Genomic DNA, 27,953 nt, shown 5'->3' on the forward strand with positions numbered 1-27,953 from the left:
CTGCGTGTCATTGAGAAACGCCATGTAAATTACTTTACTTTATTGCTAAACCTGTTAGCCATAGTAGTAGAAGTAATAGTTGGCGAGCAACTTCATGGAGACACGACGATGGAGATCATGATGATGGAGATCATGGTGTCATGCCGGTGACAAGATGATCATGGAGCCCCAAGATGGAGATCAAAGGAGCTATGTGATATTGGCCATATCATGTCACTATTATTATTTGATTGCATGTGATGTTTATCATGTTTTTGCATCTTGTTTGCTTAGAACGACGGTAGTAAATAAGATGATCCCTCATAATAATTTCAAGAAATTGTTCCCCCTAACTGTGCACCATTGCGACAGTTTGTTGTTTCGAAGCACCACGTGATGATCGGGTGTGATAGATTCCAACGTTCACATACAACGGGTGTAAGACAGATTTACACGTGCAAACACTTAGGTTGACTTGACGAGCCTAGCATGTATAGACATGGCCTCGGAACACAAAAGACCGAAAGGTCGAGCATGAGTCGTATAGAAGATACGATCAATATGAAGATGTTCATCGATGTTGACTAGTCCGTCTCACGTGATGATCGGACACGGCCTAGTTAACTCGGATCATGTTATACTTAGATTACAGGAGGGATGTCTATCTAAGTGGGAGTTCATTGAATAATTTGATTATGAACTTAATTATCATGAACTTAGTCTAAAATCTTTACAATATGTCTTGTAGATCAAATGGCCAACGTAGTCCTCAACTTCAACGCATTCCTAGAGAAAACCAAGCTGAAAGACGATGGCAGCAACTACACGGACTGGGTCCGGAACCTGAGGATCATCCTCATAGCTGCCAAGAAAGATTATGTCCTACAAGCACCGCTGGGTGACGCACCTGTTCTCCTTGCAAAACAAGACGTTATGAACACTTGGCAGGCATGTACCGATGACTACTCCCTCGTTCAGTGCGGCATGCTTTACAGCTTAGAGCCGGGGCTCCAAAAGCGTTTTGAGAGACACGGAGCATATGAGATGTTCGAAGAGCTGAAAATGGTTTTCCAAGCTCATGCCCGGGTCGAGAGATATGAAGTCTCCGACAAATTCTTCAGCTGTAAGATGGAGGAAAATAGTTCTGTCAGTGAGCACATACTCACAATGTCTGGGTTACATAACCGCTTGACTCAGCTGGGAGTTAATCTCCCGGATGACGCGGTCATTGACAGAATCCTTCAGTCGCTTCCACCGAGCTATAAGAGCTTTGTGATGAACTTCATATGCAGGGGATGGAAAAGACCATTCCTGAAGTATTTGCAATGCTGAAATCAACAGAGGTAGAAGTCAAAAAGGAACATCAAGTGTTGATGGTGAATAAAACCACTAAGTTCAAGAAAGGCAAGGGTAAGAAAACCTTCAAGAAGGACGGCAAGGGAGTTGCCGCGCCCGGCAAGCAAGCTGCCGGGAAGAAGCCAAAGAATGGACCCAAGCCCGAGACTGAGTTCTTTTATTGCAAGGAAAGTGGTCACTGGAAGCGGAACTGCCCCAAATACTTAGCGGACAAGAAGGACGGCAAAACGAAAGGTATATGTGATATACATGTAATTGATGTGTACCTTACCAGTACTCGTAGTAGCTCCTGGGTATTTGATACCGGTGCAGTTGCTCACATTTGTAACTCAAAGCAGGAGCTGCGGAATAAGCGGAGACTGGCGAAGGACGAGGTGACGATGCGCGTCGGGAATGGTTCCAAGGTCGATGTGATCGTCGTCGTCACGCTACCTCTACATTTACCTACGGGATTAGTTTTGAACCTCAATAATTGTTATTTAGTGCCAAGTTTGAGCATGAACATTGTATCAGGATCTCGTTTAATTCGAGATGGCTACTCATTTAAATCCGAGAATAATGGTTGTTCTATTTATATGAGAGATATGTTTTATGGTCATGCTCCGATGGTGAATGGTTTATTCTTAATGAATCTCGAGCTTAATGCTACACATGTTCATAGTGTGAGTACCAAAAGATGTAAGATTGATAATGATAGTCCCACATACTTGTGGCACTGCCGCCTTGGTCACATAGGTGTCAAACGCATGAAGAAGCTCCATGCTGATGGACTTTTACAGTCTCTTGATTACGAATCATTTGACACATGCGAACCATGCCTCATGGGTAAAATGACCAAGACTCCGTCCTCAGGAACAATGGAGCGAGCAACCAACTTATTGGAAATCATACATACTGATGTGTGCGGTCCAATGAGTGTTGAGGCTCGCGGTGGCTATCGTTATGTTCTCACCCTCACTGATGACTTGAGTAAGTATGGGTATGTCTACTTAATGAAACACAAGTCTGAGACCTTTGAAAAGTTCAAGGAATTTTAGAGTGAGGTTGAGAATCAACGTGACAGGAAAATCAAGTTCCTGCGATCAGATCGTGGAGGAGAATACTTGAGTCATGAGTTTGGCACACACTTAAGAAAATGTGGAATAGTTTCACAGCTCATGCCGCCTGGAACACCTCAGCGTAATGGTGTGTCCGAACGTCGTAATCGCACTCTATTAGATATGGTGCGATCTATGATGTCTCTTGCTGATTTACCGCTATCTTTTTGGGGGTATGCTTTAGAGACTGCCGCATTCACTTTAAATAGGGCTCCATCGAAATCCGTTGAGACGACACCGTATGAATTATGGTTTGGGAAGAAACCTAAGCTGTCGTTTCTGAAAGTTTGGGGATGCGATGCTTATGTCAAGAAACTTCAACCTAAAAAGCTCGAACCCAAGTCGGAAAAATGTGTCTTCATAGGATACCCTAAAGAAACTATTGGGTATACCTTCTACCTCAGATCCGAAGGCAAGATCTTTGTTGCCAAGAATGGATCCTTTCTAGAGAAGGAGTTTCTCTCGAAAGAAGTAAGTGGGAGGAAAGTAGAACTTGATGAAGTATTACCTCTTGAACCGGAAAATGGCGCAACTCAAGAAAATGTTCCTGAGGTGCCTGCACCGACTAGAGAGGAAGTTAATGATGATGATCATGAAACTTCAGATCAAGTTGCTACTGAACTTCGTAGGTCCACAAGGACACGTTCCGCACCAGAGTGGTACGGCAACCCTGTCTTGGAAATCATGTTGTTAGACAATGGTGAACCTTCAAACTATGAAGAAGCGATGGCGGGCCCGGATTCCGACAAATGGCTAGAAGCCATGAAATCCGAGATAGGATCCATGTATGAAAATGAAGTATGGACTTTGACTGACTTGCCTGTTGAGCGGCGAGCCATAGAAAATAAATGGATCTTTAAGAAGAAGACAGACGGGATGGTAATGTGACCATCTATAAAGCTCGGCTTGTCGCTAAGGGTTATCGACAAGTTCAAGGGGTTGACTACGATGAGACTTTCTCACTGGTAGCGAAGCTAAAGTCCGTCCGAATCATGTTAGCAATTGCCACATTCTATGATTATGAGATATGGCAAATGGACGTCAAAACGGCATTCCTTAATGGTTTCCTTAAGGAAGAATTGTTTATGATGCAGCCGAAAGGTTTTGTCGATCCTAAGAATGCTAACAAGGTGTGCAAGCTCCAACGCTCGATTTATGGGCTGGTGCAAGCATCTCGGAGTTGGAACATTCGCTTTGATGAGATGATCAAAGCGTTTGGGTTTACGCAGACTTATGGAGAAGCCTGCATTTACAAGAAAGTGAGTGGGAGCTCTGTAGCATTTCTCATATTATATGTAGATGACATACTTTTGATGGGAAATGATATAGAGCTTTTGGACAGCATTAAGGCCTACTTGAATAAGAGTTTTTCAATGAAGGACCTTGGAGAAGCTGCTTATATATTAGGCATCAAGATCTATAGAGACAGATCAAGACGCCTCATAGATCTTTCACAAAGCACATACCTTGATAAGATATTGAAGAAGTTCAATATGAATCAGTCTAAGAAGGGGTTCTTGCCTGTGTTGCAAGGTGTGAAATTGAGCTCAGCTCAATGTCCGACCATGGCAGAAGATATAGAAGAGATGAGTGTCATCCCCTATTTCTCACCCATAGGTTCTATTATGTATGCCATGCTGTGTACCAGACCTGATGTAAACCTTGCCGTAAGTTTGGTAGGTAGGTACCAAAGTAATCCTGGCAAGGAACACTGGACAGTGGTCAAGAATATCCTGAAGTACCTGAAAAGGACTAAGAAAATGTTTCTCATCTATGGAGGTGACGAAGAGCTCGTCGTAAAGGGTTACGTCGACGCTAGCTACGACACAGATCTGGATGACTCAAAGTCACAAACCGGATACGTGTATATTTTGAATGGTGGGGCAGTAAGTTGGTGCAGTTGCAAGCAGAGCGTCGTGGCGGGATCTACATGTGAAGCGGAGTACATGGCAGCCTCGGAGGCAGCACATGAAGCAATTTGGGTGAAGGAGTTCATCACCGACCTAGGAGTCATACCCAATGTGTCGGGGCCAATCAAACTCTTCTGTGACAACACTGGAGCTATTGCACTTGCCAAGGAGCCCAGGTTTCACAAGAAGACCAGGCACATCAAGTGTCGCTTCAACTCCATTCGTGAAAATGTTCAAGATGGAGACATAGATATTTGTAAAGTACATACGGACCTGAATGTAGCAGATCCATTGACTAAACCTCTCCCTAGAGCAAAACATGATCAACACCAGAATTCCATGGGTGTTTGATTCATTACAATGTAACTAGATTATTGACTCTAGTGCAAGTGGGAGACTGTTGGAAATATGCCCTAGAGGCAATAATAAAAGCATTATTATTATATTTCCTTGTTCATGATAATTGTCTTTATTAATGCTATAATTGTGTTATCCGGAAATCATAATACATGTGTGAATAATAGACACCAACATGTCCCTAGTAAGCCTCTAGTTGACTAGCTCGTTGATCAACAGATAGTCATGGTTTCCTGACTATGGACATTGGATGTCATTGATAACGAGATCACATCATTAGGAGAATGATGTGATGGACAAGACCCAATCCTAAACATAGCATAAGATCGTATAGTACGTTTGCTAGAGTTTTTCCAATGTCAAGTATCTTTTCCTTAGACCATGAGATCGTGTAACTCCCGGATACCGTAGGAGTGCTTTGGGTGTACCAAACGTCACAACGTAACTGGGTGACTATAAAGGTATACTACGGGTATCTCCGAAAGTGTCTGTTGGGTTGACACGGATCAAGACTGGGATTTGTCACTGCGTATGACGGAGAGGTATCACTGGGCCCACTCGGTAATACATCATCATTATGAGCTCAAAGTGACCAAGTGTCTGGTCACGGGATCATGCATTACGGTACGAGTAAAGTGACTTGCCGGTAACGAGATTGAACGAGGTATTAGGATACCGACGATCGAATCTCGGGCAAGTAACATACCGATTGACAAAGGGAATTGTATACGGGGTTGCTTGAATCCTCGACATCGTGGTTCATCTGATGAGATCATCGAGGAGCATGTGGGAGCCAACATGGGTATCCAGATCCCGTTGTTGGTTATTGACCGGAGAGCGATCTCGGTCATGTCTACATGTCTCCCGAACCCGTAGGGTCTACACACTTAAGGTTCGGTGACGCTAGGGTTGTAGGGATATGTATATGCAGTAACCTGAATGTTGTTCAGAGTCCCGGATGAGATCCCGGACGTCACGAGGAGTTCTGGAATGGTCTAGAGGTAAAGACTTATATATAGGAAGTGCTATTTCGGCCGTCGGGACAAGTTTCGGGGTCACCGGTATTGTACCGGGACCACCGGAAGGATCCCGGGGGTCCACCGGGTGGGGCCACCTGCCCTGGGGGCCACATGGGCTGTAGGGGTGTGCGCCTTGGCCTATATGGGCCAAGGGCACCAGCCCCAAGAGGCCCATGCGCCAGAAGATCAAGAAAGGAAGAGTCCTAAAAGGGGAAGGCACCTCCTAGGTGCCTTGGGGAGGAGGGATTCCTCCCTTGGCCGCCGCCCCCCTAGGAGATTGCATCTCCTAGGGCCGGCGCCCCCCCCCCCTAGGCTCCCTATATATAGTGGGGGAAGGAGGGCCTCTCACACCACGCCTTTGGTGCCTCCCTCTCCCTCTCCAACACATCCTCCTCCTCCATAGAGCTTGGAGAAGCCCTGCCGGAGTACTGCAGCTCCATCACCACCACGCCGTTGTGCTGCTGCTGGAGCCATCTTCCTCAACCTCTTCTTCCCCTTGCTGGATCAAGAAGGAGGAGACGTTACGCTGACCGTACGTGTGTTGAACGCGGAGGTGCCGTCCGTTCGGCGCTAGGATCTCCGGTGATTTGGATCACGTCGAGTACGCCTTCCTCATTTCCGTTCTTCGAACGCTTCCGCGCGTGATCTACAAAGGTATGTAGATGCAATCCGATCACTCGTTGCTAGATGAACTCCTAGATGGATCTTGGTGAAACCGTAGAAAAAATTTTGTTTTCTGCAACGTTCCCCAACATTTATGTACTTTGATTGACGTGGCGAGTGTAAGCCAACTATGTATCTCCCCTTTTATTATCTATATTACATGGGATGTTGTGAAGATTGCCTAACTTGCGACATTGCTTTCAATGCGGTTATGCCTCTAAGTCGTGCCTCGACACGTGGGAGCTATAGCCGCATCGAGGGCGTTACAGCAAGCAAGTTGCCACTCCCGGGAAGAAGCCCAAAGCTGGACCCAAGCCTGAAAGTGAGTGCTTCTACTTCAAAGGGACTGGTCACTGGAAGCGGAACTGCCCCAAGTATTTGGCGGATAAGAAGGATGGCAAAGTGAACAAAGGTATATTTGATATACATGTTATTGATGTGTACCTTACTAATGCTCGTAGTAGCGTCTGTGTATTTGATACTGGTTCGGTTGTTCATATTTGTAACTCAAAACAGGAGCTACAGATTAAATGAAGATTGGCTAAGGACGAGGTGATGATGTGCGTCAGGAATGGTTCCAAGGTCGATGTGATCGCCGTCGGCACGCTACCTCTACATCTACCTTAGGGATTAGTTTTGACCTAAATAATTGTTATTTGGTGCCAGCGTTGAGCATGAACATTATATCCAGATCTTGTTTTCATGTGAGACGGTTATTCATTTAAATCAGAGAATAATGATTGTTCTATTTATATGAGTAATATCTTTTATGGTCATGCACCCTTGAAGAGTGGTCTATTTCTATTGAATCTTGATTGTGATGATACACATATTCATAATATTGATGCCAAAAGATGCAAAGTTGATAATGATAGTGCAACATATTTGTGGCACTGCCTTTTAAGTCATATTAGTGTAAAGCGCATGAAGAAACTCCATGTAGATGGACTTTTGGAATCACTTGATTATGAATCATTTGATACTTGCGAATCATGCCTCATAGGCAAGATGACTAAGACTCCATTCTCCGGAACAATGGAGCGAGCCAATGACTTATTGAAGATAATACATACCGATGTATGCAATCCGATGAGTGTTGAGGCACACGGTGGGTATCTTTATTTTCTGACCTTCACAAATGATTTGAGCATATATGGGTATATCTACTTAATGAAATACAAGTATGTAACATTTGAAAAGTTCATAGAATTCTAGAGTGAAGTGAAGAATCATCGTAACAAGAAAGAAAGTTTCTACAATCTGATCGTGGAAGCGAATATTTGAGTTACGAGTTTGGCCTTCATTTAAATAATATGGAATAGTTTCACAACTCACACCACCTGGAACACCACAACGTAATGGTGTGTCTGAACGTCGTAACCGTACTTTATTAGATATGGTGTGGTCTATGATGTCTCTTACCGATTTACCACTATCGTTTTGGGTTCTGCATTAGAGACAGTTGCATTCACGTTAAATAGGGCATTATCTAAATTTATTAAGACGGCACCGTATGAACTATGGTTTGGTAAGAAAACATAAGCTGTCGTTTCTTAAAGTTTGGGCTGCGATACTTATGTCAAAAGGCTTCAGCCTGATAAACTCTAACCCAAATCAGAGAAGTGCGTCTTCATAGGATACCCTGAGAAAACAATTGGATACACCTTCATATATATATGTGGGGGGCGCCCCTAGGACACACCAGACAATTGCCGAGCCATGTGTAGCGCCCCCCTCCACCCTTTACACCCTCGGTCATATTTTCGTAGTGCTTAGGCGAAGCCCTGCGAGGATCACTCATCTACTAACTAGACGTTTTGCTGGATCAAAAAGGCGAGGGGCGTCACCGAGCTGAACGTGTGCTGAACGTGGAGGTGCCCTGCATTCGGTACTTGATTGGTTGAAGCGCGAAGAAGTTCGACAACATCAACCGCATTGAGAAACGCTTCCGCTTACGGTCTACGAGGGTACGTAGACATATTCTCCCCTCATTGCTATGTATCTCTATGGATAGATTGTTGCATGTGTGTAGAATTTTTTTTGTTTTCTCATGTAATGTTTCCCAACATGGCCGAAATCGTACAAGACGCTTCAGCATACTCAGCCCAATATGCAACCCAATTGTGCGACGATGAAGGAGGATCAACAAACCATGCGATCGCCCAAAGAGGCTTGGTTGGCCCATTTTCATCTTTTTTTCTTTTTATATGTCATTTCTTTACAAAATGTTAGCGTATTCAGCAAATATTTGAAAAGTTAAATAAATGTTCTCATTTTCAGACTCCATTCCTTTTTAATATTTTATTTAGAAATTCTAAAATTAGTTCAGGATTTAAAAATATATTATAAAATATATTTATTTTTTAAAAAAAATACATTTTCCCAATGTTAGTAATTTCCTCAAAAATTATTAAAAAAACCCCGTTTCCAATTTTTTTCAAATTGAAGAAATCTTCATCTTCTCAAATTTTGTTGGCACATTACAAATGTTTAGAATTTCAAAATATTTGTGTTTTTAGAAATATTCATAAGCTTCATGTTTTGAAATTTTGTTCATTTTTTCCTGAAAATTTTAGTACACAAAAGTTATAGAAATTGCAAATTGGTTCATGTTTTCAAAAACATTTCATTTCATTTAAAAAATAGAAACTAAAAAAAAGACTAAAAACCAGGCGGTACAGTGCCAAACATTACGGCAGACCTTAATTAAGTAGCCGTCAGTTGCTACAGTACCTTTGTTATGTGGGCCGGCCCAACACGAAGCGCGCTGTCGTCACGCGCCCAAGGACGCATGAGGGTTACCGGAGCGATTAGTGGGCGCCGCACGTAAAGTCTCTGGTGTGGCGCCGCTACGTAGCAGCGTCCGAACTTCAAGCCTCCCTTTCCCCTTCCTCGCCCCAGCCGCCATCAGCAGACCGATCTAGCCCCTTACCACCCGGCACAGTCCCTATGGCAACCAACGCAGGCCACCATGCATGGCTCCTTACTGTTGCCAAAGGCTACATCGACGACCGGTCCAACGAGAGGACCGCTACAGGCTTCACGAGTAAGGGCCTGAGCATCAAGGCGTCCTTTTCCCCCAACCGCCCGCCACAACCATCCAAGCTGTGGGTGCACTGCCCAGAGGCCGCGTTCGTTGAAACCCCCCGTGTCCTCTACATCGTCGGCGACCTGATCCTCTCTCGGGTCGCCATCTCCTCCGGTCATGTCCCAGCAAAAAAAGTCTTGTGCCCGCTGGATAGCGATTATTTCGTCTACCAAGTTGACCCCAATTTGGGAGAGCTCACGCTCATCACCGACATGGCCAGCAAACATTTCTAGCAAACATCTAAAGAGTCTGACGTCTATCGTCCTCCAATCACCGCAAACGTCTTTTTACCGGAGTCTGTATGTACCGGTGCTAAATCCACCCTTGAATTTTTAAAAATAGACGCACACTGTCTACATGCATACTAGTATTTCTTTATATTCTATTGAACAACACCATATATGAAATGTCTTGTCAACTCTTGTGAGCACTTTTTGTCGGTATGATGCATGCATGGCTCAGACATACTCTCCTCTAGCTCCCATAACAAAGGTACCATTTAAGTTTCATTTGACATTTTTAACCGTTCATATTTCTTAAACCAAAATTACGTATGTGAAATATTTTATATATTTGATCTCCGGGTGTCAAGACCTTTAGAACAAGATAAATTTTGGATACATTTCAAATACATTTAATTTTCAACATTTCAATTAACTTACTTCACTCTATATGTTATGTGTGAAACTGCTTATTTCAAAGTTTGAAACTGATATTTGTGAAATGAGTGAAATATCTCTACTCCTAATGGACGAGTTGGTGAATCGTCTCCGCGGTTTATTTTCGCTGGGTTTTTTTCGTCTCTCCTCCCACCACCCCCTCCCACCCTAGTCCGCGGTTTATTTTCGCTGGGTTTTTTCGTGTCTCCTTCCACCACCCCCTCCCACCCTGGTTCATCGGTTTATTTTTCTCTCCACTCTTTATTACAACCAGAACTTTCCTAATGTATAACAATCACGGATCTAACTTCTTTAAATTATGCAAATCAATCTATTCCTTTTATTGGTTCAATTTGTCTTAGGAAGCAAATATCAGATTTTCAAGAAACAAATAATACATTTTAATCTAACTTCCTTAAATTATGCAAATCAATCGATTCCTTTTATTGGTTCAATTTGTCTTAGGAAACAAATAACAGATTTTCAGGAAACAAATAATACATTTTAATCTAACTTTCCTAACAAATCTAAATCAATCGATTTCTCTTATTAGTGAAATTTATTTTAGAAAACAAATAACAGACACATCACAACTTTCCTCCCAATAAATAGTTTCTTAACATTTACAAACTTTCCTAACCAGACACGTCACAAACGGACAAGTACTGATATCACGTTACCAAACAATAAAACCCCATTTGCATAGAATCAGTTCAAAAATTCTAACTTTCCTAAATTTTTACCTTTCCTTGATATAACCAATATTTCCTATGTTTTCCACCTATTGAAGGAAATCACCCCTCCATCGATATTAGCATTTTTTTGAACTGAGATCTTCGGGTTATGATTTTTTTGCGATTCTTTCCAATTGTGATCTCTCCTTCCACTCTGGCTCCTTCTCGCATAAACACCTCCACCACAGCCAGGTGACACCGCCCCAGACCTCCTGCCTCTCCACACCTTCTCCGCCACCTCCTTCTCGTACTCCATTAACAATCCCTCTACCACATTTGTCCACGGCGGTATCGAGGGCGTGGCGCAGCAGCGTACCAGCGGTAGAGCAGTGCATAGCAGCAGGAAGCAACACGCAGCAGGCGAGGCGAGCGGCCGACGTTGGAGGGCAGAGATGCGGCCGGCGTGGCTGAGGGGGCGGCCGACAGAAGATGGCCACGACTGGAGGCAGCGCGAGGCAGGGGCGCGACAGCGGGGAGAGCGAATGGATATGCGGCAGCAGACGGGGCGAGTGCAGCCAGCGAGAGTGTGGCGCGCGGCCAGGGTGTGTGTCGCGCGGGGCACGGTGGTGCGGTGGTTGCAGCGAGCACGAAGGCAGCGGCGGGTGCGACCAACACGGTATAGCACGGGCGTGGGCATGGAGAGGGAGTGGCCCCGCAAGCGCGGAAGAAGAGCGGCAGGCTCGGGCATGGGCGTGCATAGGAGCGGGCATGTGCCACGTGGTCAATCCGAGGAGCTAGGTGGCTACCCCTGCAATGGCCATGGCGGACGGCGGTTCTCGGCCACAGCGAAATACCTAACGAGAGCAAAACGAGAGGGGAAACAGGGGAAAGGCAAGAGAAGATCATGGCGGTGTCAATGGCGCCCTAGGGGAAGACATGGGAGCTCAGGGCGGCGCTGATCGAACGGCAATGTCACGGTGGCCCAAGGTTGAGGAAGACGGTAGCGATGTCGATGCAGGGGTGCTCGACTTGATCTCGTTGGCGCAGACGAAGTAGCGAAGGCGTTCGAAGCTCCTCGACAAGCTCCTAGCCCGCAGGGAGGGCAGTGGCCATGTGGACGGGGTCGGTCATGGTGGTCGTGGCGTCTGACTTCGTCCAGATCGATGGGATCAAGCGAGCGAGCAGGAGAAGTGGATTTGGGAGGGGGCGTCGAGGAGGAGTGAGGCCATGGGGGCAGGGAAGGAAGGGCGTCACCCTTATCCATTCCCCGTCGATGCCAGTGAGGTGGTCGAGCGGGAGCCCGACTCTGTAGCGACGCGGCTCGGGGAACAGGAGAAGACGACCGCACGAGGATTGGACCGCTGAGCCGGTTCGGTGGCAAGGCCCGGGGGGGCAGGGCGAATCCCCTTTTACATCGTCCTTTTGATTTTTCAATGTATTCTAATATGTTCTCCTTTTTAACACCGTTTTCTATTTATTTTTATCAACTAAATGTTCTCTACTCCTAATGTCTCAGTTGGTAGTCTCCGTTCCGGGTTTATTTTCGTCCCACTTCCCGAGTGAGGGAGAGGGGGAGAGAGTGTGAGGAAGAGGGAGGGAGAGGGTGTGTGAGTGAGAATTTGATGGTAAAAAAGGTCGTCAATGTCACTTAATATGTATGAGAATATTAAATGTAATACTAACATAATTGATATTGAACTTTTAAAGTTAATGTGGCCCCGTTGCAACGCACGGGCGTTCTTCTAGTATCTTTTATAAATGAGTGGAATCGTTTACTAATATTAGTGGAATTAGTGTAACTAGAAAAAGAAGTGACAATATTTGTTTTAAATGAGTGAAATACATGTTTGAAATCCATCCGTGAAATATATTCAGAAATGAGTGAAATTAGTTTTTTAAGAGTGAAATATGTTTTAATAAATGCGTGAAATATGTTTTTTGTATAATTAAATCATATATTGAAATGAGTGAAATATATCTTTTGTAAATGAGTGTAATGCCTTTCCTAAATGGAGTGAAATCGATTTTTTAGAAATCTGTTTTTTGCATTGAGTGAAATCAATTTTGAAATATGTTTTCTTAACTTAGTGAAATATGTTTTCTCAACTAAGTGAAATTATTTTTCTGAAATGAGTGACATCAGTTTCCTCAGATGAGTGAAATTGGTTTTTTGAACATAAAGAGATGAGTGTGTTTTGAAATGATTGAAATCAGCTTTCTGAAATGAATGAAACTGTTTTTTTAAACGACTAAAATCTATGTTTTGTCAACTTAGTGAAATATGTTTTCTCAACAGAGTTAAATTATTTTTCTGAAATGAGTGACATCGGTTTCTTCAGATGAGTGAAATTGTTTTTTTGAACATAAAGAGATGAGTGTGTTTTGAAATGATTGAAACCGGCTTTCAGAAATGAATGAAACTGTTTTTTAAACGACTAAAATCTATGTTTTCTCAACTTAGTGAAATATGTTTTCTCAACAGAGTGGAATTATTTTTCTGAAATGAGTGACATCTGTTTCTTCAGATGAGTGAAATTGGTTTTTTGAATATAAAGAAATGAGTTTTTTTTAAAATGATTGAAATCGGCTTCAGGAAATGAGTGAAAACAAGTTTTTGAATTGACTAAAATATGTGTTTTCTAATGTGTGAAATAGGCATTTTACAACGAGTGAAATTAAATGGTTGAAATCCTTTTTTTAATGTGAAACTGATTGACACAGTAAAATTCAAACTAGTCATAATGTTTCCAAAACCGGTCTTGTTTTAAAGGTCATGTCATTGTGAATTCAAATATACAAAAAAATTCACAAACGGAAATTTGGTTCATAAGTTATTTAGCATTCAAAATATACAAAATGCAACAATTTTGCATGGGGAGAGAGAACACATGGGGTCGTCCTTTTCTTCTGACTCACTCTTTTTTTCAACACCTGACTCACTCTCTTTCATAGCTAAAGCTGCCATAAATCTCACTCCACTGTTTGTATTGCATAGTAAATTAAAGAGTCAATTGCACCATTGGTGTTATAACTTAGCGCGAAAAACCAGTTAGTGCTAAAACTTGCGGCATACATTGAACTAGTGCCACAATTTGGCTTTGACGTACATATACGATACAAATCATGTTTCTATACGAACAAAGTGCTGATTAGGCACGCCAACATGACATGAGGCCTGCTGTCAATGACTAGACGGCAAAGTGGACGTGTCGCCTGCTATTTTGAAAAAAACCTCGAATTTTGTTTGTCACAAAAAATAGTATGCCACAGCCGTAAGGGACTAAGTGTCCACTTGTCAGCTTCGCACAAATAAATGAAAAATTGGTACGCGCGAGGGACTCAAACAGCCAACCTGTAGATAACAGCAGCGCAAGGCTAACCACCTGACTCTCAGGCATTTTATGTAATAACTGGATGCTGGTCCTATATATTCTTTGACTATTAAGCGGGTTGCAGTCCCTACATCCCATTTTGTGCCTTTTTCTTCAGAAATTTATAGAATATATGTAAATTATAATACCATGTTATAAATAATATATATAATAAATTACATTATAAAATAACCATGTATAGATTTAGCATTTATCCATATCATAAATTATGAATTACAAAGTTGTTCATGTAATAATTTGCATATTGAATAAGAACATATATTCAATAAATTCTTATATAAGTTTAAAATTGTTCACATTTTTAACAAAATATTAATGTAATATCAAAATATATTCATGCTTTAAGTAAGTGTTTATATTTTTATACATTTTAATAAATGCTTATATAACTTAGAAAATGTTCATAGTTAAAAAAATTCATGTAGTGTATAAAAGTGTTCCTGCTTTAAGAAAGTTTTTTATTTTCCTATATATTTTAAATTCTTAAATAAGTTTTCAAATATTCACAGTTTTAACAAAATATTCAAGTAGTATATAAAAGTGTTCATGCTTTAAAAAATATATATTCATATAATGTAAAAATAGTTGGTTGGGATTAGAAGCAGCGACATGTACTCCCTCCATTCTTAAATATAAGTCTTTTTAGACATTTTAAATGGACTACAACATACGAATATATGTAGACATATTTTAGAGTGTAGATTCACTTATTTTGCTTCATATGCAGTCATTTGTTGGAATCTCTAGAAAAACTTATATTTAGGAACGGAGAGAGTAGTCATCATGTGTGAGTGGCCACCACACCACCCAGCCGCGTTGCTTTTTTTAGGAATTTATAAAAAATATTTTTTAATAAACCCTAATATTAGTCTAGAATGTTCATAATTTAAAGAAAAATATCTAGTATATAAAAGTGTTCATTGCTATTTTTGAATTTATTTTATTTTAACACACAATTACAAAGAATGGTTATATGAGTTTCGTATCGTTTAACCACAAGGAACGATGTTTGGTGTATTGGTTTGGCTGGCGGCACAGGGCGACAATTTTTGCACAATACTAGCCTCCATCTATGAGAAAAAAATGGGCCCTACCAAAAGCTTTTTCATGAAATAAAATACAAGTTCTTTTTTCACAAAATAGTAGGCACACGTCCAGTCGCTGACAGCGGCCTCCATGCCACGTTGGTGTGCCTAATCAGCACCGTGTTTGTGTAGAAACATGATTTGTGTCGTATATGCATGCCAAAGCCAAATTATAGCATCAGTTCAATGTATTTCATAAGTTTTAGTACTAAACTGACTTTTCGTGACAAGTTGTGGCACCAGTGGTGTAATTGACTCTAAATTATTTTTACTTTATACACAAAAGTTGGCACGAATCTCGGAGGAAGAAAGTGAATGGGCGATGTTCCATCGGTAGGTACCGGCTCCGGTAGAAAAACTATTTTGCTCCAAGCACCCTTAGAGCATCTCTAGCAGACCCCGCATCCTATCGGCCCGCAAAACGCATTTGCAATTCGTGAAAAACGATTTTGCAGGCTGGCGCGGACTCCGCATAACAAACACGTAAAAAAGAATATTCGCGTATATTCTTTCCCGTGTCTTTTTCTTCCTCTCGCCTGTGTTCATAGTCAGCTCCCGTCGTCCATGGTAGTCGCCGAATCGATCCAGGAGCCAGCTCCTCCGTTGCCAGATGGATCCGGGAGCTAGCTAGCTATTCCATGGCCGGCTGGATCGAGGAGCTTGCTAGCTACTCCCTCAACGTTCGTGGCCGGATGGATCGAGGACTTTACTAGCTAGCTAGCGTTCGTGGCCAGATGCATCAGGAGCTTGTTAGCTAGCTCGTTCATGGCCGGGTAGCTGCTCGAGTTTCTAGCCACTGCTCCTGCGATCTACTTCGCAGGCCGACGCTGCAGCAGCGGTAAACGGCGAGTTCCATGGCGGAAGGTCATCGGAACACGTGTGCGCCCCGCAGAATTTTCTTATCGCGTAGTGTTGACTGGTTTACAGTTTCCCTTATATTTTGCCTTCAAATATGCAAAATTAAGGGTGGATTTTCAAGGGCCAGAGTTAAAAGCATCAGGAGTCCTACAACTTGCATCAAATGTGATGGTTTGATTCTAGAATTTGTATTTTGACCCTACCCAGTCCCGAAACTTGTATCAAATGTGCAAATTTGGTCCTGACGAATCATATAGCGCCATATGGACGTGTGGGTGCCGACCCGGTCAGCGCACGGCATTTTGCAAAGAGGCCCCTGCTTTTCGTCTAAATCAACCCGCACTACATGTTGCTTCTATGGTACTCCCTCCTTCCATCTATATAGGGCCTAATGCGTTTTTTAAGACCGCCTTTGACTATTGACAAGATTAATAATACATGACATGCATAATATGAAAATTATATCATTGAAAGCTCCTTTCATACACGAATTTAACGGTGTGCTTTGTGTAAGTTGCATGTCATATATTATTGCTCTAATATTTGGTCAAAGTTAGCCTCGAAAAACGCATTAGGCCCTATATAGATGGAAGGAGGGAGTAAGTTTCTTATCAGCCCATAACTGTCACTTAGTAAACGGTAGTCACTTCTCTGCTCACTGCGTGGTGTGACACATTGTAGTTGCTGCAAAGAGTGAATGACATGGTTACCTTAATAGATGTGCATCAGTGATACATTACAAATGCGGAAATTTAGAGGAGCGGATCCGTGGTCACTAAAAAATGCGACCCACCACTCATGACACCTACAACTAGTAGGAGTAATTAGCAAGGTTCGGTTAATACAATTCTATCCAATATTTTAATACTCAACTACGCGTGTTGGGCTGAGACACATGGTTACAATCACAGTAACCCCAGTGATCTGTCTTTTTTTTGCAGGGACCCACCGATCTGTCACGCACACTGATACACTACAACACGAACTACTGAACTTTGACCTTAAATTTTATTACGAAACAGAAATTATATGCCATAAAAATTATATTGATAGATTCATATTTAAAGTAGTTTTCGATGATATTATTTTTTATTACATGTGAATTATATCTTGCTAGCTAAATCTGTATTCAAATATTGACCCAAAATATGAGAGGGTGCTAATAAACCAAGATAGAGTTAGTAGTAAATAATTATCATTAGACGCGAATACGCTTTTGTTCAAGCTCGAATATCTCCCAGCGCGACCCCAAATCCAATCCTCTCCCTAAAATGGGCTAAAAGAGGCCTAACTTGAGCATCATAAGTACCAGGTCTTCACAAGCTGATATTTTGCATTTGACTTAATTAGCTACAAAATTGTCGCCCTTTTAAAAATAAAAGTACAACATAGTCAGGATTTCAAAATACATATGCATGGAAAACAAATAGAAATAGACATGTCTATATGATAAAATTTGCCACAAACATATACTTTTTTCATATATTTATATCTCTCTAACACAATTTTTTTAGCTATGCTCTAAAATAAATAAACTACCACAAAAATTTCCATGTCTAGATGATAAATATTGCCACAAAACATGTAAAACTCATTTCATATATTTATATATATCTAACACCAAATAGCTCCCATGTTACAAAAAAAGTACAAGTACTGCATATCTATGGTTTCACGTACGTAGTTAACACATGTAAGTTGTCATGCTCTAAATAACAAAATTGTCATGCGTTAATTGATGAATTCACCATACTATAAATAATAAACCTACCACGCATACATGATTGCAAAATTTTAGGGATAACATATAAAAGTGGATGTGATTCTAAATTCAAAATGGATCACATGTATAGGAACTTCATACGTATGGATACACACCAAAAAACATTTGTATTGTTTTGCCATGGCGACATAATTTAAGCTGACATGGCATCAAATTTTAAGTTTCCATGGTGTACACAATAAATTTGCCATGATCAAATAGAAAAAAAATAACTACACACAAAAAATTGTCATTGTACAATACAAAGGTGAACATGGTTACACACACACACACACACACACACACATGTGAATAGTAATTTACACAAAAATAATAGAATGTTATAAAAAAATGAAAATTGTGATGTATCAAACCTAGTCGACTATTCTACTCATGTGTGAAGTTAAGGAAAGTATTAAATCCCATGGTATTGTTGGTGAAAAAAATACAATTGGGACAATACTATTCATCAACAGTGTCTTTTTGGGGTAAACAAAACAGTGTTTTTTATATAGCTTCGATTTTCTCTTTTTGCCTAGATTACCACCGTTGTGATTTATTGGTGAAACTTCATACGGGAGTATACCGGTTGACTATGCATATTACAAAAAAAAAGTGTTCTTTTGTTTTTTTTCTAGTTTTTTTTTTCTTCTGAACTTACTATTCAATAAGGGGCACGTATGGAACCATGTTCACAAAATCCGCATCTTGGCAAATATTCATTTATAAAACATATGTGAAGTATCGATGGCAATCTTTCATTTTGAAAACATATACAAAGTAATAAACAGTTGCCATGGAAATATTAATTTTTGAAACATATGCCTCTAATAATAGTTGCAATGGAAAAATTCGTTTCAAGACCTATCTTGTAACATATACTCCATTTGTCCGGAAATACTTTTCGGAGAAATAGATGTATATAGACGTATTTCAATTCTAGACACATCTATTTTTATCCATTTCTTTAACAAGTATTTTCGGACGGAGGGGGTAATTGCCATGGCAAGAACCATTCGATCGTATCATCTTTGAGAGATTTGATGATCCGTGATGAAGTTGTGCGAAGAACAAGAAAATGGTATTCTTGGCTCACCCAACGCAAGCGACTGGGCATGCCATATTTGTGCCTAACAAATTGTGAGCCTCTTTTTCGCAGGGACGGATCTGCGTGCTGCTCCTCGCTAGCTGTCAATCGGAAGCATATTCAGGGAAACATTATTTAATTAGTTCGCATGCAAACAAAGAAAATAGATATACGAGATACTAAAGCTACTCACTCTGACCGCTGCATGCTGCTCCTCCGTAGCTATCCCGTCACGTTAGCGGTCTGCCAAATGACACAGAGTTAATTGCACAGAAGTATCACAATTGAGGCATTACATGTAGATTGGTATCATTTTTTGTAATTTTTACATGTCAGTACCAAGTTTGAGGCTAGCTGTTACAAAAAATCTAAATCATGTATAAATACGTATTGATAGTGTATCTGACTGACGGGGCCCACCTGTCGGGTGCCTATGTGGCAGGTTTTTTTGCAGAAAACCTCCTAGCTTTGTATGTAATCACATAAATGCCCATTATTTTGCGGTAAAAAAGGCTGTTGAGAGGGTTTTTTTTCGTTCGCAAGTTTTTCACGGACTAGTTTGAAAGTTCCCGGCGTATTGAACAAACAAAGTATAAAACGAAAAATCATGCGCCAGAAGGATTCAGACCCGGGATCTGCGGTTCTGCAGCTACGCGAGCTAGCCAAGACACCAGGGCTTCCCCCACGACGGTGTGCAGGCGATACCTCTTTTATAATGGTTCGAAACGTTCGGCCGGCAGTTGGGCTTAGCGAGGCCTTAAACAGACGAGCTTTCGCGCGAGGCACTTTCTTAAGGGGTCAGCCCACTCGTTGCGTCGTACTGAGTCGGTACTAAAATTCCACAAAAAATACGATGGATCGAGGAATCGAACTCGAGACCAGACGATTGAAAGGAACAGTTCTTTGCCAGTCGATCTAATGAGTGTAAATGTTATTTTTGGCCGCGCGAACATTTAAGAACTAAATGCAACGCTAGACAAAAGAAGTCAAAATTTAGACTGTTGTACATTTTTTTAATATAATTTGAACATTTTTGTAATGTACAATGAACAAATTTTAATTACACATTAAAAAATTTCTGAAATATACTGAACAATAATTAAATACACATTGAACATTTTCTGTGATATACGCTGAACCATTTTTACATATACATTGAACATTTTTTAATGTATGTTGAACAACTTTTTGTTACACCTTGAACATTTTTGTGATATACACGAAACTCTATTGATATACACATTGAACATTTTTGTGATCTATACTGATTTTTTTTGAATTATGAGCACATTTTTTAAAATGTGAACAAAATTTGAAAACCGTGAACAGTTTCGAAATCATGATCAAAATTTGGGATTTCAAAACATTTTCTTGAAAACAAAGTAAAAAAATAAAACGAAAAAGGATAAAATAAAATAAACAGAAACAAAAACAGCAAAACAAAACAAGGGAAAAAGAAAGAAACAGGAAAACCCGTTAAAAGAAAAAAAAACAGAAAGAAAACTGGTTGAGGGACACTAGTGGGCCGGCCCGTACGCGATAGTGGCTTGTGCGTCTCTAGTATAATAAGAGTTCCGCCTGGAACTCATCAGCGGCGTCGCTGTGGCGTTGTGTGTAGCGGGCGCAGCGCTTCGACCACAGGTCGCGGTTTCGAATCATGGCGCGCGTTATTTTTCGTTTCTGTTATTTGTTTGTTCAATTCGCCGGAAACTTTCAAACTAGTATGTGGAAAACTTGCGAACCAAGAAAAACCCCTCTCAGAAGCCTTTTTCTCGCGAAATAGTGGGTATTTATGTGATTACATATAAAGCTAGGGGGTTTTCTATAAAAAAACCTGCCACATAGGCATCTGACAGGGAGGACCCTTCGGTCAGATACACTGTCAATACATGTTTATACGCGATTTAGACCTTTTTATAACGGCTCGCTCCAAACTTGATACTGACACGTAAAAATTACGAAAAATGATACTAATCTGCATGTAATACCTTAATTGTGATACTTCTGTACAATTAACTCAATGACACACCATCAGATCTCCCCTATCGCATAGCTTCCCATTACCACTCTAGAAACCTACCAAGTTCAAAACAACAGATGATTCCAATTTTATACTTGTGCTACTGTTCTACAAATGCAATCAATACAGCGTGTGGGCGCAACTTGATTCGAACGAAAGGCAAGGGCCTCTCTGCAAAATGGCACGTGCTGACCGGGTCGGCACCCACGCGTCCACATGGCGTTATGTGATTCGTCAGGACCAAATTTGCACATTTGATGCAAGTTCTGGGACTGGGTAAGGTCAAAATGCAAGTTCTAGGACTAAACCATCACATTCGATGCAAGTTGTAGGACTCCTGATGCTTTTAACTCTTATGGGTTTGATCGCTTTTGCAGGATCTATTCAGGATTTTTTTGACATCATGAAACTGAAAATGCGGATTTTTACGGATTTGATCACTTTTGCGGGTCTGCCAGAGATGCTCTTAGGTCCGTCGGCGAGCAATCAACTCGTCCATTAGCCGCCCAACATCGCCGTACGACGACCCGGCGTTGCCCACTGCCATCCTAGCTTTGACACCGAGCTCCCTGGCCTTGCTCCGTATCGCCTCGCCCTCCTCGCCGTCGCCCATCACCGTCCCGATGGATCCAGCGACCACCTCGGCGCGCACCACGCCATGATGGGTCTCCATGAACGACGCGTAGTCGCAGGCGCCGACGCTGGCCCCGACCTGGAGCACCTCCACGACGAGCTTCTCGTTGAAGAACTGGTCGCCGAACCGCGGCCACGTGACCATCGGCACGCCGGCGCTGACGGCCTCCAGCGTAGAGTTCCAGCCGCAGTGCGTCAAGAACGCGCCGACGGCCGGGTGGCTCAGGATGAGCGTTTGCGGCGCCCAGCCGCGGATGATGAAGCCGCGCCCGCCCGGCGGCGCCATACGCTCGGCGAAGCCTTCGGGCATCCACTCCGGTTGTGCATCGGTGTCGGCGTCTGCTCCTGCGCCTGCGTGGCTGATGACCCACATGAAGTTCTTGCCTGAGAGGTCGAGGCCGCCGGCGAGCTCGCGCAGCTCGGCCGGCGAGAAACTGGACAGCGTGCCGAAGGAGACGTACACCACCGAGCCGGTCGGCTTCGTGTCGAGCCACCGCAGGCAGCCGGCGCCGTCAGACGAGAGCTCGCTGGTGGCGCCTTTGGTCGCGCCCATGTCTCCGCCGGCTGGCGCGACCGGCCCAACGAGCCATACGCGGCGGCCGAGCGTCGTGCGGTAGTGCTCGACGTAGTCCGGCTCCAGCTCGTGGAAGCTGTTGAACACCTCGCCGTAGCTCCTCTGGTCCTCGGCGTTCACGCGCTGGAAGAAGGCAAAACTCTCCGGCCGCTTGGAGGGGTCCACCATCTGGCTCCGTAACATGTCGACGCGGTGCGGCAGCCCCGGTAGGGAGACGACGGCGTCGGGGCAAGACGCCAGCGGGTTGTTGCGCAGCATGCTGTCGGTGCAGGCCCGCGCGAACATGCTGGTGCCGAGGAACGCCAGCCGCGGGACGCCGTGCTCCGCCGCGGCGTCGACGGACCACTGGAAGTGGCTGTCGGCGACGACGGCGTCAGGGCATTCGCCGGCAAAGAACTGCTCGAAGGGCCCGCGGAACCGCTGGATCGCGTGAAAGAACTTGTCGCGGTCGGCGTCGCCGGTAAGGCCCGTGGCGTTCTCCACGCCCGGCGGGAGCCCAACGTCAGGGAAGGGCACGACGGAGATCTGGATCGCCGGTGGGGATGGGGAATCCGCAGTTCCACGGCGAGCGTCGTTGGCACGGTCGACGGCCGGGCGGATGGTGGCAGCGTTGACCGGCGTGGTGAGGATTGTGCACTTGGCGCCGCGAGTCGCCAAGAGCGCGGCCATGTCAGCGATCGGGATGAGGTGGCCCGGAGCGGGAAACGGGAAGAAGAGGATGTGCAGCGGCCGCTGCTCATCGTCGCCGGCCATGGCTGCGTGCCGGCCTACAGTGACCACAGACCACAGTTAACCACCACTCTCACCTGACTCTGACTTGGCCGAGTGAGCGTTTGCCACGAGTTGAAATCGTCAAGCTTGTGCTGCATGTTGAGGTGCGAAATGAGGCCATTATAGCAAGAGAAACCGTGGCCAGCAAGTAGCAATTAAGTTTTCTTTTGCGGGGGAAGCAATTAAGTTAGTATAGTGTTAACTTTAGCAACTAGCAATAAGTTATTAAGTTATAGTGGTAGCTTTGTTCATATGGTTTACCGCTTTCTCTAGCTGACGAGGACGAGAATCTGGTCGGGCGGCCATTTTTGCTTTCTATATATGCGCATGACAGGGAGTAACCAACCATGGAGTACTAAGCACTACACAGGAATGTAAAGTGTTCCCTGTGTATGCCATTATCACATGTTTTAGTATTCTCCAAACGCCGTGAGTTGCAAGACAGTTATGCATGTTGTGTTTGGTTTGGGAATTGAGTGAAATAGATTGATGTGATTACATTCCATTAAATGCACGGGTCAGGGGTCATCCTCCTTTTCTAGAAAAAACATTCCATTAGAATTGGTTGGTCTCGATTGGTGTTTGGTTGGAAACAATTGCGCTCCTTTGGATGTTTGCATTCGGAGCCTTGACATTGCATTGGGTTGAGTACCAATATCACAGGATATAGTATTGAGACTGAATGCCAATATTTTTGTTTGGATGTTTAGATATTCAGACCACAGACTTGATATTGAGGTTGAACTATTGAGTGCCAAATGATATAAGGAGGTCACCGGAGAGAGAGATGAGGACTGCTACCTGCTTCATGAGTGGCCTCTAGGGACGGATGTTGACCTCTGGCCAGCCCCAGAATGACCAGTCCGGCAAGAGGACTTCGAGCGAGGTGTCGTCCTTGCAGTATCTGAAAAGCGATGGCACGACGGCGGTGTCTGGGTAGCCGGCCGTCGAGGTGCAAGGCGAGGCCTCAGGTAGACGATAGGTCTCCGTCGTATCTACTTTTCCAAACATTTTTGCCCTTATTTTTGACTCTAACTTGCATGATTTGAATGGAACTAACCCGAACTGACGCTGTTTTCAGCAGAATTGCCATGGTGTTATTTTTGTGCAGAAATAAAAGTTCTCAGAATGACCTAAAAATCAACGGAGAATTATTTTGGAATATATAAAAAATATTAGAAGGAAGATCCACGTCAGGGGGGCCTCCACCTGTCCACGAGGGTGGGGGCGCGCCCTACCCCCTGGGCGCGCCCCCTACCTTGTGGGCCCCCTGACGCTCCACTGACCTCAACCCTGACTCCATATATTCACTTTCGGGGAGAGAAAAATCAGGGAAAAGGATTCATCGCGTTTTACGATACAGAGCCGCCGCCAAGCCCTAAACTCTCTCGGGGGGCGGGCTGATCTGAAGTCCATTTGGGGCTCCAGAGAGGGGAATCCGTCGCCATCGTCATCATCAACCTTCCTCCATCACCAATTTCATGATGCTCACCACCGTGCGTGAGTAATTCCATCATAGGCTTGCTGGACGGTGATGAGTTGGATGAGATTTATCATGTAATGGAGTTAGTTTTGTTAGAGTTTGATCCCTAGTATCCACTATGTTCTGAGATTGATGTTGCTATGACTTTGCTACGCTTAATGCTTGTCACTAGGGCCCGAGTGCCATGATTTCAGATCTGAACCTATTATGTTTTCATCAATATATGAGAGTTCTTGATCCTATCTTGCAAGTCTATAGTCACCTACTATGTGTTATGATCCGGCAACCCCGAAGTGACAATAATCGGGATCACTCCCGGTGATGACCGTAGTTTGAGGAGTTCATGTATTCACTATGTGTTAATGCTTTGGTCCGATACTCTATTAAAAGGAGGCCTTAATATCCCTTAATTTCCAATAGGACCCCGCTGCCACGGGAGGGTAGGACAAAAGATGTCATGCAAGTTTTTTTTCCATAAGCATGTATGACTATATTTGGAATACATGTCTACATTACATTGATGAACTGGAGCTAGTTCTGTGTCACCCTATGTTATGATTGTTACATGATGAACCGCATCCGACATAATTCTCTATCACCGAACCATTGCTTACGAGCTTTCCATATATTGTTCTTCGCTTATTTACTTTTCCGTTACTATTGTTATCATCACTACAAAACACCAAAAATATTACTTTTGCTACCGTTACCTTTTACCACCTTTACCACTACTATCATATTACTTAGCTACTAAACACTTTGCTGCAGATATTAAGTTTCCAGGTGTGGTTGAATTGACAACTCGGCTGCTAATACTTGAGAATATTTTTTGGCTCCCCTTGTGTCGAATCAATAAATTTGGGTTGAATACTCTACCCTCAAAAACTGTTGCGATCCCCTATACTTGTGGGTTATCAAGACTATTTTCTGGCGCCGTTGCCGGGGAGCATAGCTCTATTCTTCGAGTCACTTGGGATTTATATCTGCTTATCATTATGAAGAAGTTGAAAGATCCAAGAACCAATATTTATCCCTCAACTACGAGGGGAGGTAAGGAACTGCCATCTAGCTCTGCACTTGATTCACCTTCTGTTTTGAGTAAACTTGCGACACCTAAACCTGCTTCTGCTATTAATTCTTATATGCCGCATGTTATTGATGATGTCACTTCTGTTATGCATGATGCTTATGATGAAACTACTTCTATGCTTGATACTACTGTGCCACTTTGTGAATTTCTTGATGAACAACTTGCTAGGGCTAGAGAGAATGAAATTATTGAAACTGATAATATTGATGAAAGTGATGATGAAGATTCTCCCCCTAGATATGAATTACCTGTTGTGCCTGAGGGCTATGTTATGGATGAAGAAACTGCTAGAGATTTTCTTGCTTGCAATGATAGGAGTGATCTTAAGAAATTATTAGCTAAGCTGAAATAAAAAACTCTAAATGGTAGAATGAAATATGATCCTGCTTATGCTACTTCACCTATCTTTGTTACTGATAAGGATTATGATTTCTCTGTCGACTCTAATATAATTACTTTGGTTGAATCTGATCCTTTCTATGGCTATGAATCTGAAACTGTTGTGGCACATCTTACTAAATTAAATGATATAGCCACCCTGTTCACTAATGATGAGAAAACTCACTATTATTACATCCTTAAATTATTTCTGTTCTCATTAAAGGATGATGCTAAGATATGGTTTAATTCTCTTGATCCTGGTTGTGTGCGTAGTCCCCAGGATATGATTTATTACTTCTCTACTAAATATTTCCCCGCTCGTAAGAAACAAGCTGCTTTAAGGGAAATATATAATTTTGTGCAAATTGAAGAAGAGAGTCTCCCACAAACTTGGGGGAGGCTTCTCCAATTACTTAATGCTTTGCCTGATCATCCTCTTAAGAAAAATGAAATACTTGATATCTTTTATAATGGACTAAACGATACTTCCAGAGACCACATGTATAGTTGTGTTGGTTGTGTTTTCAGGGAAATAACACCAGACGAAGCTGAAATTCTATTGAATAATATGTTGACTAATGAAAATAACTGGACACTTCCTGATCCAATTCCTGAACCAACTCCTAAGCCAACTCCGAAGAAAAGGGGTATTCTATTTCTCAGTCCTGAAGATATGCAAGAGGCAAAGAAATCTACGAAAGAAAAAGGTATTAAAGCTGAAGATGTTAAGAATTTACCTCCTATTGATGAAATACATGGTCTTAATTTGCCGCCTCTTGAAGAAATACATGGTCTTGATAACCCGACACAGGTAGTAAAGGTAAATTCTCTCTATAGATATGATAAAGCTAAAATCCCTCCTACTAAGTTTGCTAGCCAATGCTTAGATGAGTTTGACAACTTTATGGTTAAGCAAGAAGATTTTAATGCTTATGTTGGTAGACAATTGAAACATAATGCTTATTTGATTGAACACTTGAGTGATTATATGGCTAATGTTAAAGGTTAACTAAAACTTATTAGTAAACATGCTTCTATGGTTACCACTCAAGTAGAACAAGTACTCAAAGCTCAGAATGATTTGCTCAATGAATTAAATAGTAAGAAAAAGGATAATGTTGTTAGAGTTATGACTTGAGGTGGTAAAATGAATCAGGAACCTTTGTATCCTGAGGGCCATCCTAAGAGAATTGAGCAAGATTCTCAGAGAACTAATATTGATGCACCTAGTCCTTCTAAAAGGAAGAAAAAGAAAAATGATAGGACTTTGCATGCTTCTAGTGAACCTGTTGATGACACACCTGAGAATCCCAATGATATTTCTATTTTTGATGCTAAAACACAATCTGGTAATGAGCATGAACCTAGTGAAAATGTTAATGATGATGTTCATGTTGATGCTCAACCTAGTAATGACAATGAAGTAGAGATTGAACCTGTTGTTGATCTTGATAACCCACAATCAAAGAATCAACGTTATGATAAGAAAGACTTTGTTGCTAGGAAGCACAATAAGGAAAGAGAACCATGGGTTCAGAAACCCATGCCTTTTCCTCCTAAACCATCCAAGAAAAAGGATGATGAGGATTTTGAGTGCTTTGCTGAAATGATTAGACCTATCTTTTTGCGTATGCGTTTGACTGATATTCTCAAAATGAATGCTTATGCTAAGTACATGAAAGATATTGTTCCTAATAAAAGAAAGATAACGGGAGCTGAAATTTCCATCATGCTTGCTAATTATACTTTTAAGGGTGGAATACCAAAGAAACTTGGAGATCCAGGAGTACCAACTACACCATGTGCTACCTCTTGAGCACTGCGTTGGTTTTCCCTTGAAGAGGAAAGGGTGATGCAGCAAAGTAGCGTAAGTATTCCCTCAGTTTTTGAGAACCAAGGTATCAATCAAGTAGGAGGCCGCACACAAGTCCCTCGCACCTACACAAACAAATAAATCCTCGCAACCAACGCGATAAGGGGTTGTCAATCCCTACACGGTCACTTACGAGAGTGAG

General features: G+C 42.5%; 1 protein-coding gene across 1 annotated transcript; it reads right to left on the reverse strand.

Moving 5' to 3' along the window:
- Positions 1-21,303: 21,303 nt before the first annotated feature.
- LOC123151654 (scopoletin glucosyltransferase-like) lies at positions 21,304-23,095 on the reverse strand. The gene has a single exon (XM_044571332.1). It carries the CDS (start codon positions 22,964-22,966, stop codon positions 21,473-21,475), a length of 1,494 nt encoding a protein of 497 aa, XP_044427267.1. The 5' UTR covers positions 22,967-23,095; the 3' UTR covers positions 21,304-21,472.
- Between the last annotated feature and the right edge of the window lie 4,858 nt (positions 23,096-27,953).

Source organism: Triticum aestivum, chromosome 7A (genome assembly GCF_018294505.1).
Source record: "Triticum aestivum cultivar Chinese Spring chromosome 7A, IWGSC CS RefSeq v2.1, whole genome shotgun sequence".
NCBI classification, from domain to species: Eukaryota; Viridiplantae; Streptophyta; class Magnoliopsida; order Poales; family Poaceae; genus Triticum; species Triticum aestivum.

Bases quoted from the DNA above. Each gene is read 5' to 3' on its own strand.
- LOC123151654 (XM_044571332.1), bottom strand. From the start codon at position 22,966: ATGGCCGGCGACGATGAGCAGCGGCCGCTGCACATCCTCTTCTTCCCG.